The sequence below is a fragment of the Mandrillus leucophaeus genome, unplaced genomic scaffold (assembly GCF_000951045.1).
Source record: "Mandrillus leucophaeus isolate KB7577 unplaced genomic scaffold, Mleu.le_1.0 Scaffold284, whole genome shotgun sequence".
Lineage (NCBI taxonomy): Eukaryota > Metazoa > Chordata > Mammalia > Primates > Cercopithecidae > Mandrillus > Mandrillus leucophaeus.
In genome coordinates this window covers 2,910,212-2,923,344 of record NW_012102965.1, presented here as the reverse complement: position 1 = coordinate 2,923,344, position 13,133 = coordinate 2,910,212, and the positions used below count along the sequence as shown (strand labels likewise).

At 41.0% G+C, this 13,133-nt stretch overlaps 1 protein-coding gene across 1 annotated transcript in view; it reads left to right on the top strand.

The window, feature by feature from the left end:
* JAK1 (Janus kinase 1) overlaps positions 1-13,133 on the top strand; it is a 139,406-nt gene that overhangs the window by 84,368 nt on the left and 41,905 nt on the right. Inside the window, exons 3-5 of the mRNA XM_011985475.1 lie at positions 2,702-2,784; positions 5,281-5,479; positions 9,638-9,761. Coding sequence (XP_011840865.1) covers positions 2,779-2,784; positions 5,281-5,479; positions 9,638-9,761 — 329 coding nt within the window. The 5' untranslated portion in view covers positions 2,702-2,778. The remainder of the gene's footprint in view (positions 1-2,701; positions 2,785-5,280; positions 5,480-9,637; positions 9,762-13,133) is intronic.

Below are 13,133 nucleotides of genomic sequence, written 5' to 3'. Positions count from 1 at the left end.
TGCTGTAGCGCAAAAAACAACAACAACAACAACAAAAACCCACTTGTCATCCTGAATGAGGACAGTTGTCATTTCATATAAAGTGGATCAGCAGCCTTAGGTTTAAAGTGCTTAAAACAGTGCCTGCCATGTCTTCTAAGTGCTATGTGGGTGTTTTCTGTTTTTATCACCAGAATGGCAGTTTCCTGAGAGTAGCGACTTTGTCGTTATTGAATCGGCATTCAAAAGCATCACAGTTAATGCATATTGTCTAGAAATTCTGTTGCTACTCTTGTTTTCTCAAATAGTTTAATCTCTAGGCTAAGCAGCACAAATGTATACCGTTTTACTGTCCTGTTCAATAATACTGGAGGTCAGTTTGAAGATTAGGTATAATGTGATTGCAATGTAGTATTACTTATAGAAGAGACAGAATGATTGGAAAACCAGACTCCTTGATTACTGGTTTTTGTAGAATTCTAGTTCTAGAAGAATCTTAGTGATTTTAGTTGGATCCTTGAATCTTACATGAGACTAAGAGAAGTTCATGACTCCTAAGTTGAAGTAACACATGGTCTGATGGTGCATATTAAAAAGCTTTGTAAGTTCTGGCCAGGTGCAGTGGCTCACGCCTGCAATCCCAGCACTTTGGGAGGCTGAGGCAGGTGGATCGCGAGGTCAAGAGATCGAAACCATCCTGGCCAACGTGGTAAAACCCCATCTCTACTAAAAATACAAAAATTAGCTGGGTGTGGTGGTGCATGCCTGTAGTCCCAGCTAGTCGGGAGTCTGAGGCATGAGAATTGCTTGAACCTGGGAGGCAGAGGTTGCAGTGAGCCGAGATCATGCCACTGCACTCCAGCCTGGTGACAGAGTGAGACTCCGTCTCAAAAAAAAAAAAAAAAAAAAACAACCGCAAACAACAACAACAACAACACACCTTTGTAAGTTCTAAAAAGGTTTATGTGGTAGCCCTTCTGAGTGGAGCCTGGGCCTGGTGGAACTTACAGGTCTTTTCCTCTCCTCAAAGGCTCTGAGTTGTGACCCTTTCCTGGTTTGAGGCATGCTTTTCAGTACTCCCCTCTGGTCAGTTTTCTCTGATCCTCGGCAGCTGGTAACGGTGTGCTGTGGGGAAACCTGGGGTAGACAGGCTCCAGACATGCAGTTAGCAAGCACTGCCTATGGACTGGCTAGTGCTATTGGGTACCCAAGTGTAAAAAGGAGTATTGTGAGGTTTTCCTGTTCGAGCAACTGGAGAGACCAGCGTAGCTCCTTTCTGCTACAGGACCTTTCCCCTACACATGCTGATCCTTTTGCTGAGACTGCTATCTCCCTGTTGGCTTCATGCCCCACCTCCCTGGACATCCATTGCATCTTAGCTCAATGTCCCTTCCCTCCTGAGCCCCAGACCAGATCACATTCCCTCTATTTTATGTTCTCTACTTTTTCTTCATAGCATTTTAGCTCTTTGTAATGACCTCTTTCTGTACATCTTAGTTTGATTCCATTCTTCCTATTGACTATAAGCTCCACGTCAGCAGGGACCGTATTGCTCTTGTCCTTTGAATTAGCTTAGTTTCTGCAGAGCTGTTTGAAAATACTTGTTGAAAGAGTAAATCTCTTAAGTGTAGCATCTGAAGTCCTGCTTCTGAGCAGAAGCAAGTCATTAACATGTAGCTAGTTTCTAATTGCTGTTTTGAGGCAGGGCAGGGTGTTTATTCACGTGATTAAAACAATTGATTATGTTAATTTTTAAAAAACGTTCGTGTAATGATTTTAATCTTGTTAAAATTGGCCATACCAAAATAGCCAAATCAAAGTCATCACAATCAAATTCATACTTGTCTCCCCTGCCAGGCTTTCCATCATGACTTTTACTTAAGTCTTATCCACTGCAGAAAGCCTTCCCCAGCCAGCCCTTGCCAGTGTTAGTCACCAGAGCTAACAGCATCCTGACGCACTCACATTATTGATTTTAGGTTGCTTTTGTGTTTCCATTTGTGCTGTCTCCAACCTTCTATTGTAAGGCCATGTGGGGATGCTGGCCTGGTGGCCTCAGAGGTAACCCATCTCCCTCTTCCCCTTTGCTGCTGCCCTGTAATGCCTGGGACTGCGCTCTTCCTAAAACTGGATTCTGATAAAATGTGTTGAGCGGCCAGGCAGAAAACTGAGGTGATAATCACTGTTAATTTGAGAACAAATTTTGAAGCACCAAGGTTGATGGCTTATTATTTGCAAAAATAATTTGATTCTACTGTTAAAGAATTTGTGAGAAGCAACAAGGAAAGCTGTTGAAATAATACAAAGCTCTGTGTGTGTGTAGACAAGGTTGGGGGAGGGTAATTCTAGAAGGAATGAGAAATTAAAGTGTGCGTTTTTGGATGTCCTAAACTATTGTTCACAGAATCAGGAGAGGGGTTGTTGATGGAAAAAGCACACAATCTTCATTTACGTTGGACAGGACACTCCATCTCAGGAACCAGAAATCCCTGGCTTCCTTTCTCGATGAGGTGAAGTTAGTATCCTCTTTGACGTTTGCACCCTAAGATGTCTCTCTGTTCTCTTGATGTCCTAGGTCATTTTTTTGTTTTGTTTTTTTCCTTCTTCCTCCCAAATGCTTTTTCTTGCCTGCTTGTGGTTTGGGCTGCTTCGTTAATGAAAATGCCCTCTTATTTTCAGATGCAATTACCTCTGCCACTGATTTATTAATTTTTGTCTTTAGCTCTTCTCTGAAGAAGCTTTGGAAAGTAGAGAAGAAAATCCAGTCTGCTTCTTGGGGAACACTGAACAGCTGAATAAATGCAGGTATGTAGATTTGCATATTTTTTAAAAAGGAAAATATCTGGCTTTAAAAAAACTAATGAAACCATGTTCTTGAGGCTGTAGGGCTATTGGTGCTATTGCCTTTAATTTTTTTAAATTGATGTATTTATTCATTCCCAATGTTGAGTATGCTGGTTAAAAAAAAATCCCAACTACAAAAGTATAGGAGGTACAGAGTAAAAGTTAAACTTCCCTTATAATCTCTCCTAGATGTTCAGCACTGTTAACAATTTATTGTATGTTCTTCCAGATTTTAATATGCATGTGAATAATCATATTATACATGTTGCGAATATGCATGATCATACTATCCATATTATGCTTTTTTCACTTTGCAAAATGTCCTGTGCATCTTTCTGTGTTGATTCACATACAGCTTTATGTTATCCTTTTTGACAGCCACATAGTAGTCCTGCCTGTTTTGTTTAGTGAGTCCTCTCCTACTGGACATTGTCAGTTGGATTTTTTCCTATTTCAAACAATGTCACATCTTGTAAGTATATAATTACATGCATTTGCCTGTTTATTTCCTTAGAGTTAAAGGGTTCAACACTGTCTTTGGATTCTTCCCCTGTCACATCTATAAAGAATCTCAAGGACAAAGATTTATCTTACATTATGAAGCAGGCTTTTAGCTACTCTGTTTTCCATCACAGTTTTTCAGTGTGGGATGGGGTTAGGGGTTTAGTGCCAGGTTTTCAAGTGGTCTTGCTTGTTGATCTGAATTTCAAGGTAAATTATGAACTTACTCTTTCAGGCTGGTTTCCAGAAGATTCTGGTCTTCAGATTTATTTGGAAATTTAAGAGTTAAAATTGAAAACCTCTCAGTTTGTAGCGTTGAGGCATATCTGGTTAATGTCCCTCTTTTCAGAATCTCTCCTCACCAGGGGAGCTAATAGACCAAACAAATGAATTTGGTGAAGAGAACTGTGACTGCTCTCTGCCCTGTATGACTTTTCTTGTTTGGGGGAGCCTCCTTGGGTCATTCTGCAAGCATCCACTATGTGTAAGCCTCTGTGTTTCTTACGGATATAGAGACAGATGACTCAGTTCTTATCTCAAGGAACTCACAACATGTGCAAGTTAGAGAAAGACAGATAGGCATATGAGTAAGATGCTTAAATTTCCTGTGGTTAGTGCAGTGGGATAAGTTTAGGAGCAAGAAGCGAGGGCCTTAGGGAACGGGATGGAGGTTCACAGAAGGCTTCCTGCAGGAGGCGATATCTGAGCTGAATTCTAAAGAAAGTTTAAGTGTGCCATGCAAGGGATAAGGTAGAAAGATATTCCTGTAGAGGAATCAGTGTGAGTGAAGGCAGGAGGGTGAGAAGCAGCATTGGGTAGGGGAGGATACGGTAACAGCGACAGCCTTGTGGGTTTCAAGCATGAAGCAAGAAGCTCAGAGTGATAGAAGATAAGGCGAGGAAGGCTGGCCGGCCAGATGAAGGTGGCGGGGCTCTGTTTCAGAGTCTCAGAATTGCTCTGTAGATTAATGGGAAGCCCTTGGAGGATCTGATATGTGTTACGGAGACATTAGGGGTTTGAGTGAAGGTTGGCTTGGCAGACAGGAAGAAAGTAGTAGGAGTGTGGGGTCAGCGAATTAGTTTGTAGCCCATTGGTATCGGGCAAGAAGAAGAAAGAATGTGTAGGACTTTCCCTTGTTTCTTTCCTCCTTTCTGGCCTTGCCCAAGGCTAAGTTGCTGAGGTTGGTTGTTTGGCCCTAGTTGCCCTCCCTTTGGAGGGTGCTTCTGTGCATTACTTACTTGCAAGCTTCTCACCAGGGTTTTCTAATTGTTCCAAAGCAAGGCTTCCTCCTGCCCTGCTGCTGCGTCAAGGTCCTGCCGGTCCTCCTGGGGTGATAGGAACCGGGCTCCATTCATTAATTGTTATGGCCCTTCCAAGTGACTTACGAACATGAATTGGTCACCATTTTGTGTGCACTGTCTCAGGTGGGGATGTGAAGAGAGATAAGACATGGTTCATGCCCTCACCATGCTTGCTGTTTAGTGGGAGATGGACATGAAATTAAAACACTGATTCTTGCCTTAAGTCTATTCAAAGCTTGCATGATTCCAGTAGAAATAGCAGCAGAATTGGTAATTAATAATCAGTCCTTTAACATCATTAGTTCCAGAAGGGGCTATATTTTTCAATTACAACCTGGGCGCAAACGGAGAAAATAAATTCAGGCCATGTCTAAAATTATTCTGATTTTTGAAAATATGGTCTGACCATATTTTCAAAAATACATAATTAATGAATTACAATTAATTAGTATGCATAATTAGTTATTTTCCATGGTTTCATCTCTTGTAAGATCTGACATGTTTGGTTTCCACGAAGGGAAGGGGCAGGGGAGAGGTATGTATGTATCCACAACACCAAACGTTTCTGCTTTTTTACCTTCAGAACACTCCCTTTTGCCATAAGAACTTTTAACGCATAGAGTGACCACATAGTCTTGTTTTCCGTCCACAACAGTATCTAAATATAAAAGAGGACTGCAATGCCATGGCTTTCTGTGCTAAAATGAGGAGCTCCAAGAAGACTGAGGTGAACCTGGAGGTCCCTGAGCCAGGGGTGGAAGTGATCTTCTATATGTCGGACAGGGAGCCCCTCCGGCTGGGCAGTGGAGAGTATACAGCAGAGGAACTGTGCATCAGGGCTGCACAGGCATGCCGTGAGTACTGGCAGCTGCCCAGGGCTGGGGGTTTCACCAACACACCGGTTCAGAAGAAGATCTGGGGGTCTCTGCCCATTGGAGCTCTGCTGAGCAGAAAGAGTTGTGGACTCTGGAGTCAGAGGTTCTTCCCTGCCTCCGCCACTGCCACTTGCACGTGACCTTAGGCCAGTGATTCTAATTCTGAGGGTTTCACTTTTCACTTTCTTCATCTGCGGAGTGGCTTCTTTCTGCTTTGTTACTAATGAACTGTAAGATACCAGGGAATGATGGTTGACTTCTGTGGATCCAGGCTTAATTCTCATTTCCCCACATCTGTACAGTTGGAATAATATCAGCACTAGATGAGGTGCTACGTAAAGCACCTGGGACTAAGTCCCTGCTCAGCAAGTAGCGTCTCTCAATATCTGAATAATTATTCAAAAGTTCTCCTAAAAAGTTTGACCCCTCCTTCTGCTGCCATGACCTGCCCTCCTGTGCGTGGTGCTGAGTTGAAGTGAGAAGCTGAGTGTTGCTTTGTGGCTTAGTCAAGTTGCCAAGTTGCAAAAAGGACAACGAGGCTCTCAACAACACAAGCTATTTTTTCTCCTTTCAAGTGAGAGTTGTCTTAAAGTTAGCCTGTTGCCCTCAGAAGGTGAGAAACCAAAGTCCCTTTCATCCTTTGAACTTAAGGACATTGGCAGTTTTTGCTTGCCTAATTTTAAGTGACAGGTTAAATCGTAGAAATTAAAAGTTAAATCACAGATCTAATCCACTTGGATTGTGGTGATGGTTGTACAACTCAGTAAATACACTGGAATCTGTTGAATTGTACACTTAAAATGGAAGAATTTTATAATATGTAAATTATATCTCAAAGCTATTTTAAAAAGGTTCGATCAACTCGTTTAATGATGATGAAGTAGACAGTTGTGATGCCATACAGCCTGATCCCTGCTTTACTTCTCCCACCTTTAACTCTCAGAACAACTCTGAGGGGATAGCATGGTTATTTTAATAATTGCTTATCTTGTTAGTAATACAGTTTGTTTAGAAAACCTACGTTCTTTCTGATATTTGTCTTTCTGCCGAAAATGCTTCACACACCAGAGTTTCAGTAAAAGGGGAGAGGCTCATGGTATAGGGAAGAGCATAGTAGGCTCTTACTAACTAAACCTGACATAGGATAAAATGGGCTGAGGTACAGATTATTAGTGGGAAAAATCTAGTAATATTGTGAAGTTATTTTGACTAGGCAGCAGCGTGTGCAAATAACCATCTTTAGACAGCAGCTTTAAATGTATTTGTAATTATCAGAACACCTAGATATAAATCAGTGGTTCTAAAGTATTTTTTTAAGACTTTGTTTCTTTTGTTTTCTCCCTTTCTCCTTGAGATTTGGTTTATAGTGTTTATTCTCTTCACCAAGCTTCTTGCCATCAGCATAGCAGGTATAAACCTCACTCAGTTTGTAAGCAAGGGTCATTTTTGCAGTCATTGGGCTACCGTTAATGAGGGACCAAGGAGCTGCTGGGAAAGAGATGAGAGGAGAGAGCCTATGAGTCTGAGGATAGGCACAGTCGCTGGGCCTCCTATAACTCTGGGCTCAGGATCAGCCAGTTTGGGGTGTTGGTTTCTAGCCTACCTTATTGAAAATGAGTGGTGTCTCTTCTGTAACTGGCTCAACAGAATATTGCAGAAGCTCATTAATTTCAGAAATACATACTGAATGCCACAGGTTCTTGTAGCTCTCACTGTTACTATAGAAAGTGATGTTTGAGGGCAGTATTGTTTTCTTTCCTGTTTTTCACCTCTGTGGGGTAAAGTTTTGTTCTTTTAGTTCTTATTGCTTCACCTCCTCAGTAGCTGTGTCTTGGTTTGATTCTCAGCTCTGCACTTTACTAGATGAGTAACCTTGAATCAGACTAAATCTCAGGAGACCACAGATTCTTCATCTGCAAAATGGTCAAAACAGTATTTACCTCATTAGATATCAGGAGGATTAAAGGGTAATACTTTTTTTTTTTAATTTAAAATTTTAATATTTTTTAGAGATGGGGTCTTGCTCTGTCCCCTAGACTGGAGTGCAGTGGTTCCATCATAGCTCACTATAGCTGTGACCTCCTGGGCTCAAAAGGTCCTCTGGTCTTAGCCTTCTAAGCAACTACGACTACAGGCATGTGCCACCATGCCTGACTCATTTTTATTATTTATAGAGACGAGGTCTTGGTATGTTGCCCAGGTTGGTGTCGAACTCTTGACCTCTTGACCTCAAGTGATCCTCCTGCTTTAGCCTCCCAAAGTTTTGGGATTACAGGTGTGAGCCACCACACTCAGCCAAAAAAAGAATTTGTTTGTTTGTTTGTTTGAGACAGAGTCTTTCTCTGTCACCCAGGAGTGCAGTGGCACGATCTTGGCTCACTGCTACCTCCAGGTACGTCCCAGGTTCAAGCGATTCTCCTGCCTCAGCCTCCCGAGTGGCTGGGATTACAGGTTCACACCACCATGCCCGGCTGCGGGGTTTCACCATGTTGGCCAGGCTATTCTCGAACTCCTGACTTCAAGTGATCTGCCCTCCTGGGCCTCCCACAATGCTGAGATTATAGGCGTGAGCCACTGTGCCCGGCCAAGATAATAAATTTAGAGTCTGTTAGCCTGATGCCTGACACTTAGCCCTCGGTAAATGTTAGTGTTATTGTTTTACTACTCAGCACTTTTATATAAAGAGATATGTCTTTGATCTTTCTGTTTATGGGTAGTAATACTGTTAGAATCAGACCTGTGTTAGAATTACAGACAGTTTCATGAATAAAATAAGTTACACTTCAGATATGTAAGTGTTGGTGCACATTCAAATGTGGATATGTATAAAGACAGGCTGGGTTTCCAGCCCAGTCCACAAAAGCCACTTTAGGAATGAAAACCTATAGCATATTTGAATTATTTGTCCCAATAATACTGAATCCAAAAGCCATTTGCCCATGTTCCCAAGGAAAACTTCCCTTTAAAGTTTATCTCCATATTCTTGGTTTATAAGAAAGACTAACTTCTGAAGGGTAACTGTTCACATTTCTTGAGAAGCATGGATTGAGGTGTTCAGGAGAGCACTAGATAGCTGCCAAGGTGTCTGTAGCTTCTTAACTCAGTGTCTGCGTTGGAGAGAGTCCCGGCCTGGGTGGGCTGGGCCAGGGAGGGGCCCTGTCAGCGTCAGTCTCGCTGCAGATGTCCGATTTGGGAAACAAATGTCTATTACCTCATATTCTCCCAGGTTTTTTGTCATTTAAGTTTACCTCATCTTAGTTTGAGGCCTGGCTGCTTATGAAAAAATACCAGTAATAGCTGATTATTGGCAGTCATTCTCCCCCCCAACCTGCCTGTGTTACAGGTTCATAAAATTTTAATCATGGGCGTAGAAGTGAGTGACTTCATAATCTCCCTGGTCTTTCCCATCATTCTCGTGTTGACGGAGGCAACTGATGGAGTGAAGAGGCAGGGGAGCACTGTTGGACCAGCTTTGTGAAGCCATATATCTTCTTGCTAGTTGGCTACTAAATAAAAAATATTTGTGATAATCATACAGAGTACTTAAGAAGTATATTTATTATTAATGGTAATAGATTTTAATCACTGACAAAAATCACTTTGGTTATTATTTATTCTAATATGCATTTTGCATACTACTGCCAGGAATTTGTTTGCATGTTTGATATATAATCACAGTGTGTTAGAATTGTTTAAATGCTTTCTGTAGGAAACGGATGGAAGATTTCCCCAACTCCCAGAGTGTTTCTGATTAGCAAAGTGCACATCAGGCACTTTGAACCTCTGTGAACCTCTCAGATAGGGGGTTTTTTAAAGCTGGATTTGATAAGACAGTGCCACAGATACCTGTAATGAAAAATGTCATCAGAGTTTTATTTTCAAATGATCTAAATTTGGTTTGCCAGGAGCTACAGGGCATATTTCTGGGGAGTCATAGTTCTTGATGATTATGATCAAAACAGCCTGACTGAACCTGGTTGGAAATCTGTTTGCCCTAAGAGGATACAAGTGACCCAGATTCTTTGTGAATTCCTTATCTTTGAGAGAGTTCCTTATCTTTGCGTACATTGGGTTTAGAAACAGATGGCCAAATGTATCTGTCTTAATTTTCTGATGTGGTTTTTTACTTTTCCTCAGGTATCTCTCCTCTTTGTCACAACCTCTTTGCCCTGTATGATGAGAACACCAAGCTCTGGTATGCTCCAAATCGCACCATCACCGTTGATGACAAGATGTCCCTCCGACTCCACTACCGGATGAGGTATGGGAAGTACTGACCTGGTACCTGCCTGGCTCCCTCTGCACTGAGGGACAGTGGTCAGCCTGGGGCCCTGAGTCACTTACCAAGAAGTGTTGTAGTCATTTTTGTAATTTGTAACTTTTGTATTTGCTTGATATGAGAAAGGACTTCTTCAGTATTTGGAATATAATTCAAGATGAGTTCGATCACCTTCCTCTGCCACATTTTAGAAAAGAAATCTTGATAATGCAGAGGATATTTTGAATAGAATTAGTGTCCTGCAGCAGAGATTTTCAAATGGGTAATCATAGTTATGAATTTAATTTAGTGGATTCACAGTTATGAATTCAATTTAATTTAGTGAATTTAAGAAAAAGAAACAGGAGAGAATAGATAATATCAGCATATATACATAATATATTTTTTAAACTTTTGAGATATGTTTTTTATATATACACATATATATGTATGTATGTATGTATTATATATAAAGGTCATGATATAAAATATTTTTCTTACTAAAAGTTGAAACTGAAAAGCTTGAGGAACATTGCCTGAAGTGTTAACTAGAAATTCTAGGTTGGTCTTGCTCCCTGGAAGTGGATGTTTTGACTACTCCTAGAGGATTTTTGGCTGTGGAGCTGTAATTTTTCTTCTGATGGGCACCTGCCTTTTCTCCCATATTTCAGACTTTGTGAAATGTCACAGTATATCCCAAGGTGACACAGTCAGTACTTCAATAGCTGCAGTCTCCTGAGTTTGTAAACAAATTTGCAGTAACTAGAATGGAAAATATGTTAGTTAGATACTTGCTGAGCAGAAGTTAACATGTGTGTTTAGCAGTGGAGATTATAAATAGGTGGATCCTTTTTGAAACACAGGTTAACTTACATAGGTATTAAATTAGTAGATTAGCTCAGATGCTAGTAGAATGCAGGGATTTGCTAGAAAAACCCTCTGAAATCTCAGAGGCTCTTCACAGTATCACAGCTGTTATTTTTGGGAGAATTTGGCGGAGTTATCACCATTACAAAATGACTGGGATGTTTTTCTCAGTGGACACTGAACCAGATCTAATTTTCTTTGATAATTATCCTAGAGCCGACTTTTTCCTGTTTTTTTCTATACTTAACCCAAGTCTCATCTGGAGAGGAAAGCTGTGTGCCGTGGAGATTTCAGGTCCCAGCTGAGCCTTCTGGCTGTTGGCTTTGTTTTTCCACATGTAATCTTGCTTTTTGTGGCCTGAGGATTGACTGTGTGATCAGCATGAAATGGGTTATTGCAGTTTGAAGTCTGCAGGGGATATGTCACTGGGTTCTAATTCTCTGCCTCTAGGTTTCTGCACTCAGCTCAGAGTCTAGAATGGTAACTTTTAGGACTTAGAAAAGACCTAAGTTACCTAATTCAACTCTCATTTTTTTTTCAGTGGAAAAACTAATACCCAGAAAAGGGAAGAGAGTTAACTCAAAAATTTACATTTAATGAATTGTCTTAGTAGCTTTACAATTCTCTGTGAGGCATTAGTCTTGGTTGTCTGAATGCCTGGCTATTAAAGGCTGTCTTTACTGTTCCCTCTTTCTATTAGCTGCCTGGAAGTGCAGAGTTGCTTCACTTTTAGCACCTTGACTCTGTACCTGACATTGTGCTTCAACAGGATATTGCTTTGTTACCACAGGCTCTTTGAACTTGAAAAAAAAAATACCACCCTAAGCTTAAACATTTGCCTGATGACAAACTACAAAAATTTTGAAACCTCATAATCTCACCACTAAAGGAGGTGTAAATGAAAATAAATGTTGGTGATTATTTCAGTGGAATACCAGCTCTACTTTGGGAAATATTCTTGTATTTCAATTATCATTTTCTGTTTTTAGATAATGCTTTTGACAATTGTTGTTTTATAATGTATCTTAGTGTAAGACAACATTCTGTATTCATTTTCAAAAAGTATTTTCTTACTTTTTTAAACAATTGAATTTCACTGTCCATCAAAAAATTTTGTAGAAGTGTGAAGAGAATTCTTTGTGTATAATATCTGCATATAAACTTAAAATAGGCAATTATCTGTACATAATTTTCTCAAAAACTTGCAATGCATATCTCTGATTGATGTCTGTTTGTCTTCCTTCTTTGTTCCTCCACATCATTCTGAAAAATAATATAGGCAGGTATCATTCTATATTTATTAATGTCATTAAAATTTTTTTTCCATTGGCATGCTATAGTATCTGGAATTTTTGTGTACCAGGTTTGATGAACACCTTGATAATTAATTTTAAAAAGGTGTGTGGAATGTCTGTCTTCAGTGTGTCTTTAAGCTTGGCCTTATGGGTGATAAGGAGGGTACTGATCCTGGTAGTCACAGATTTAAAGTTTTGTTAATATTTTTGACATCTTATTAAGGAGAAAGCTGTCGGCCTTATTTTAGACTCCCTAATCTTCTGTTTACCTTTAGCTTTTGTTCTAGTGGAAAAGCTACACATTATGTTTGGTCTCCTCAGCCTGGTGCTGTCTGAATATCTGACCTAAAGGGTTCCAAGCCAAAGATGGTCCCACAGGGCTCTCAGCAGCCTGGAAGAATATCCTTGTTCAGACCAGATTGAAGATTGTGTTCTGCCCAGAGGGAGTTTGTTGGGCCCTCATCTCTACCAGGTCCAAGGACTCTCTCACAGAGACTCAGTAGGATGTGGAAGAAGAAGGCCGTGGCTCGGTCAGCTCAGGGAACATCTGCCTTTTTCCTCTTCTGCCACCTCCCCTGGCAGTGGAGGGCGACCTGTCTCTATCCTTGGGCACCTTGCCGGAGACTCTCATTTGTCCAAGGACAACTTATTCTTTAAGCACAATGCCCACAGCACACACTTGTTAGGGGCCCATAAAATGCCTAATTTCACTTAAAATCAGAAAACATAGGTGAGAAATATAACTTGTAATATTACTTATGGAGGAAGGGAAAAGTGTTTAGGGCCTATGAAAGTCACAGTGTAGTCCTGCTTATGACACGTGCCCCGTTATGGGTTGCTGGATAGTTGCTGCTGGACCTGACCGATTGCTCCCAGAGACAGGAACTCACGGAGTGCGAGAAACATGCCTGAGAGCCCTCTGCATCCCGGTCCCTAACTCGGGGCCTGGCTTGTTTTAGGCTCTGCAAACATAGCACAGTGACAGATGTTGAAGTGTAGCAGCAGCTTTTCACAGGGAAAGAGGGAGTTGTATTTATTGCTTCTCTATGACATGGTTCCTTTCTCATTAGTTCATGTGCAAGTCAAGGGAAAGAGACCTAGGTACCAGCTGAGTCTATAACCTAGAGATGGCCTGGGCTGGCTTGGCTCAGTCACTTCCCTTAGTCACTTCCACACATTCCAGAACTCATTGTGTTTTTCTTACAGGTGACAG